Genomic DNA, 5083 nt, shown 5'->3' with positions numbered 1-5083 from the left:
CGGGGTGGGTCGTGTTGGCCGAGGGCGCGTCCATGGTGTAGTGTGTGTGGAGGGGAGGGGGGGGGAGGACTAGGCCTGCAGGGCAGCAAGGCGGGCCTGCATGTCTGCCATGTCGTCCTCGCCCTCTTCCTCGGCAGCGGCAGGCTCGGCCTCGGGGAGGGAGGAGCCAGTGGCAATGCCGGCCATCTCGCCCATGACGCCATCGGTGATCTCTGCGAGGACCGAGTTGACAGCGTCCTCGGCCTCGTCCTCCAGCTCGTCGTCCTCCATCATCTCAAAGGTGTCGTCGACCATCTCCTCGATGATGCCGGCCTTGGTCATCTCCTTGGACATGGCCATCATGACCTGTGAGATCTCGTTGACACGGACGAGCGAGTTCATCATGGCCATGACCTCGGTCGACGACTGCAGACAGCCGGTGACCTTGGCCATGGCAAGATTCGCCTCCATCGACATGATCACCGAGTTCATCTGCGCCTTGGAGGTATACAGTCGCTCCACAGCCTTGTTAGCCCTCACATACTCCTTGGCCAGGATCTTGGCCGACACCACGTCGCCGCTCTTGGCACACTGCTTGATCTCACGCTCCACGCCCTTCTGCTCACGCTTGATAGCTACGCCCATCGCCATCGCCATGGGTGTGAGTGAGTGTGGGGAGGGGGGTAGGGGGGGTAGGGGGGGGGGGCGTGTCCGCACGTGCGAGCGGACCTCTGCCGTGTTCACCAGTTGTCGGCCATGGAAGGCGTGGGTCGTTGGGGGGGGGGGAGGGGGGGGTCTGTAACACCAAAGGGGATAGGGAAGGGAAGGGTTGGCTAGGACAGGGAAGGGAGTAGGTACCGGTAATCTGGCGGTCGACAGCACGCATCTCGTGGCGCATGCCGCGCTTCCATTGGCGCACCTGCTCCTTGGGCGAGAGCTTCTTGCCGAACAGTCCCATTGGCGGTGGTGTCGGCGACGAGTGGCAATCCCCGACGAGTGGTGAGCGGCAGCAGGTGGGCGAAGAGGACATGTTTCGCCAGGCGTTGGCGAGGCAGCTCATGGTGGTGATCAAAGATAGTGGCTCCATCAAACGATGGTTAGACAATCTTGTGGTTATACATTGCTAGGGGACAGTCTCTTTGCTGGATTGGGGACGGGGAGTGGCAGCGTTTTGATAGGCTTGGCTGAGAGCGGGAAAAGCATCAGGAGAAAGATCGTGTCTCATGAAACACGATCTCACGATCTCGACCGAGAGCCCAGCACGGGCCGATTCGGACAAACACACACCGTACCCTCCCAAAAGACGCGACATCGATATTGTGACGTCTCATCGGAGGTTCTCTACGGTTATCGTGCCATACAGGCGGGCTAGCCGGGTAGTGATGGACAGATGGATGCATTGATTGAGGGAGAATGGGGAAGTGAAGGGTGTGCGAGGTCAAAGCTCAGCTGTGATGCACACAGGATCGCTGTAGTGGGCACGGGCGGCTTCGATCTGGCGGTAGGGGCGGAGGCAGCACCAGAAGAACTCATGGCCACAGACGCAGGTCATGTGGCGGCAGCCACCGTTCTTCTCAATGAGGGTGTCACACTTGGGGCACATCTTGATGGTGGATGGGCATGCGTCGATGGTGGATGCAAAGTCACCCGAGCTGACACGGCAGCAAAAGCCCGTGCCGCGCGGGAGGCACGGCTCCGAGTGGGCGACGCATGTCCGGGCAGTGCATCGGCAGGTGAGTACGCCATCGGTGGCAGCGTGGACCGGCCACGCGTCCGAGCAGTCTGGATTCGAGCACCACAACCAGCTGTCGGACTCGCCGCCGCCGACAATGAAGTTGAAGTTGTCGAGGTGATGACTGCGAGCGTCCTCCGGCAGCCAAGTGGAGACCACCTTGTACGTGATCGGTGCGCGGCACTCGAGCGACGGGCACAATATGCGGGACATGCCTGCCAGCTCTGTGGCGCACATCTCGCCAATGCAGCGCCCACAGATCTCACTGTGACCGCACTTCAGCTGGGGATCAGGCTGGCCTGGCTGCAGGTACACGATACAAGTCGTGGACAAGGACGGCGGTGGAGGCTTGGTCTGTAGAGCAACAGGGGCAGGGGCCGGAGCCGGGGTCGGACGTTTCCACTTGCGGCCGGTCTTGATCGAGGGCGTGGTTGGGGTTGGGACCGGGGCCGGGGTCGGACGCTTCCACTTGCGACCGGTCTTGATCGAGGGCGTGGTTGGGGTTGGGGCTGGGGCCGGGGCCGGACGCTTCCACTTGCGACCGGTCTTGATCGAGGGCGTGGTGGGGGCTGGGGCCGGGGCCGGGGCCGGACGCTTCCACTTGCGACCGGTCTTGATCGAGGGCGTGGTGGGGGCTGGGACCGACGCTGCCTCGAACAAAGCACGAGTAGATGCGACGACGCTGACGGCTGGGACAGACGATGCAGATGTTGCGGTCGATGAAGACAGTGCAGACGCACTCGTGTCGGACACGGCGTTTGCGGCGCCGGAATGTTCATCGGACTCGGAATCGGCACTAGATTCGGCCTCAGCCGAACGCGCGGGGAAGCGGCAGGTGTGACCTCGAAAACCACCTCTGGATGCAACGCTTCCGGCTGCGCATCTTGCAGATTGCTCACCTTCTCCGCAGTCGACATTCGCCCGGCAAGGTCGGCGAGCTGCTGTGCGATCGCCTCGAGCTCATCATAATGCTGCTTCAGCAGAAGCGGTGACTTGCTCACAGCCTCGCGGATACGATCGATAGAGTTGGCAATAACCTCCATGCGGGTGTTAGACGGAAGAAGAGTGTGCCCGCGACACACCGAGACACCGAGTTGACCCAGCGGCGGCTAGTCACACGGCAGACGTTACACTGTTCACCCGGCTGGCGAGCATCGCATATGCATGAGCGTCCCGGTCTGACTGCAAGTACGACCGCCACTCCGAGTCGTGAACCAGGTCTCCGTACGCCATCTTCTTGGCTCGTTTGGTGACAAGCCGTGGAACGTAGCCGCCACGCGATGGCGGCGCCGTTGTTGCGCCGGTCGGCTGGTCATTGGAGCAGTCCGAGACCGAGTCGTCCGAATCGTCCGAGCCGGAGCGGTCCTCAGACAGGGCGGCGGCGTCGAGGCTTGAGAGGCGGGAGCCTGCTGCACGCAGCGACTCCGGCGACGCAATGAGCGAGACCACCAGGTCGGCGTCGGCAGCCAGCGCGACTGAGCGCGACTCGAGAACCGCCAGCTTGTCGGCGTCGCGCCTGCTGGTCGGGGCCGGGGCGTGCGCGCGCGACGCGCAGCCGCGAGCAAGCTGCGAGCTCGCTCCGCAGCAGGGGTAGACAACGCTGTTGAACGCTACTGGATGAAAAGCGCATGTGGTCAGCGATGCCAGTGCAAACATCGAGTCGCATGCAGCGCACGGGAGGGCGTGGACGAGGGCGTAGAGCGCCCAGTAGATGCGAGGCCATGAGCGCCAGGCCGCAAACAGAGCCTTGAGCAGCGGACGCCACGGCATCGGTGCTGTATCACGCACATGCCCACGCACAAGCTCGCCGTGCTCGCTCAAGCCAACATCGGCATCTGCACAGTGGTCGCCGAGCGCCGGAACCACCACCCGCTTGCACACCGTGCACCGAAAGGCAGCCGCCAGCATCCCGCACGGATCCGCCAGCTCGCGCTCAAGTCGCATCCGCAGCAATCGCGGAAGCAGGACGTCACGTGGATCTGCAAGACTCACCAAGACTGCCACAGGAACAAGCGGCTCGATGCTGGCGACCACAGTGTCGCTCAGGCATGAGAGGTCGAGCGGGAGGCGGAGGACCGCGTCTAGCCGCGCCGCCATGAAATGGGCACAGGCATGGACCAGCGGCGGAATGCCGAGAAAAGCGGCCGAGACCACGATCGAGACCACGTTCTTGAGTGAGAGTGGTGGCTCGTAGTTTGGATCGGCGTCGCGGGCGGCAACATAGTCGATGAGGAAGCGAAAGACGCGCGCGTCGCAGTGGACCGTGATCGCAACATGATCTTCGTCGTCATTGATGGCGTACTCGTCCAGCAGCGGGCCAAAGTACGCCATCCACGACCGCAGCACACGCTCCCTACACTCAAACTCTGTGCGGCTCCCACGCGCCTCGTCCACCACCGAGATGACCACCAGCCTGCCGGCATCGTCGGTCTCAGAGCCCGCGCCGGCGGCCGCGGCCAAGCCCCCCAAGCCCCCCAAGCCCGTGCCAGCTCGCCCGCCCTGGCTGCTTCGACCACTGCGTCGGCGTCGGCGCTGTGGAGCGCGCAAGCCCCTCTCCACGTCTGGGTCCGACATGGGCGAGGCTGGGGGAGGAGTGCCGGCGCGTGTCTAGGTGACCAGAGCTGGCGTGTCCTGCCGACCGCTGCCATGCTCCTGCCACGCCGCCAACAGCATAGCCACGCCTGATTCCGCCCATAAAGGCCACAATGCCTAATGATGGAAGAATAGCACCATCGAGTGGCTCTGGAGAGTGCACAATGGCTTGTTGCATGTATTTCGGCTCTGCTCTGCTCCGATCTGTCCCGCCCATCCCCAAGACAAGCCAGCGTGCCATGACTAACTCAGTTTGGATTGTCCGGTGTGCAAAAAATATATATCAGACCAGGCGAGACTAGACGAGACGGCCAGACGACGCATTCCTTGACGGTCTCGGCCTCTTACCTTAGGCCACGCCAAGATCTTATCAACGCGGATCACATCACACACTGCTAAAGATCCCTTCCCCTTCTCCCCATCCACCGCCATCCCCATCCCTATCTTCATCTCCATGGTATCACCTCCCCCCCCCTCCCCCCTCCACTCCACATCTTATGCCCACCACGTGCATTCTCCCGCCACCGCTTTCTGTTCGTACGAATGCTTCAAGCGGGTTTAAACCCCTCCCCTCCCCCCCCTCCTCTGCCTCCCGCCCACATTGAGACCAACTCAATCACCTGGACCAGCCACCACACCACTTCCTCCCGTCAAGCTCATTCCACAGGGCAGTAGGGGAGATGTCTGTGAAGGTATGTGCATGGGGTAGAGGGGGGAGGGGGGGGGGAGGGGTGGTGGGAGGGGGGGGGGGGGGGAGGAGGAGGAGGGAGGGATGACTTT

General features: G+C 62.8%; 4 protein-coding genes across 4 annotated transcripts in view; 1 reads left to right on the top strand and 3 right to left on the bottom strand.

Moving 5' to 3' along the window:
* Positions 1–69: 69 nt before the first annotated feature.
* On the bottom strand, positions 70–960 carry AMSG_02241 (charged multivesicular body protein 3; the record flags this gene model as incomplete). The annotated part of the gene is made up of 2 exons (XM_013905337.1): positions 838–960; positions 70–614 (listed from the first exon to the last, which is right to left on the bottom strand). Exons 1-2 carry the CDS (start codon positions 935–937, stop codon positions 70–72), a joined length of 645 nt encoding a protein of 214 aa, XP_013760791.1. The 5' UTR covers positions 938–960.
* A 457-nt stretch (positions 961–1417) lies between these two features.
* AMSG_02240 (uncharacterized protein) lies at positions 1418–2754 on the bottom strand (the record flags this gene model as incomplete). Its single annotated transcript, XM_013905336.1, has 2 exons — positions 1418–2518; positions 2554–2754. 2 exons carry the CDS (start codon positions 2752–2754, stop codon positions 1418–1420), a joined length of 1302 nt encoding a protein of 433 aa, XP_013760790.1.
* Positions 2755–2824: 70 nt separating this feature from the next.
* AMSG_02239 (uncharacterized protein) lies at positions 2825–4042 on the bottom strand (the record flags this gene model as incomplete). Its single annotated transcript, XM_013905335.1, has 1 exon — positions 2825–4042. The coding sequence occupies one exon, from the start codon at positions 4040–4042 to the stop codon at positions 2825–2827; it is 1218 nt and encodes a 405-aa protein (XP_013760789.1).
* Positions 4043–4923: 881 nt separating this feature from the next.
* AMSG_02238 (NCF2 protein) overlaps positions 4924–5083 on the top strand; it is a 1990-nt gene continuing 1830 nt past the window's right edge. Inside the window, exon 1 of the mRNA XM_013905334.1 lies at positions 4924–4995. Within this exon, the coding sequence (XP_013760788.1) occupies positions 4984–4995 (12 nt within the window). The 5' untranslated portion in view covers positions 4924–4983. The remainder of the gene's footprint in view (positions 4996–5083) is intronic.

Source organism: Thecamonas trahens (assembly GCF_000142905.1).
Source record: "Thecamonas trahens ATCC 50062 unplaced genomic scaffold supercont1.9, whole genome shotgun sequence".
NCBI lineage: Eukaryota > Apusomonadida > Apusomonadidae > Thecamonas > Thecamonas trahens.
This window is presented reverse-complemented; position numbering and strand designations above follow the sequence as displayed.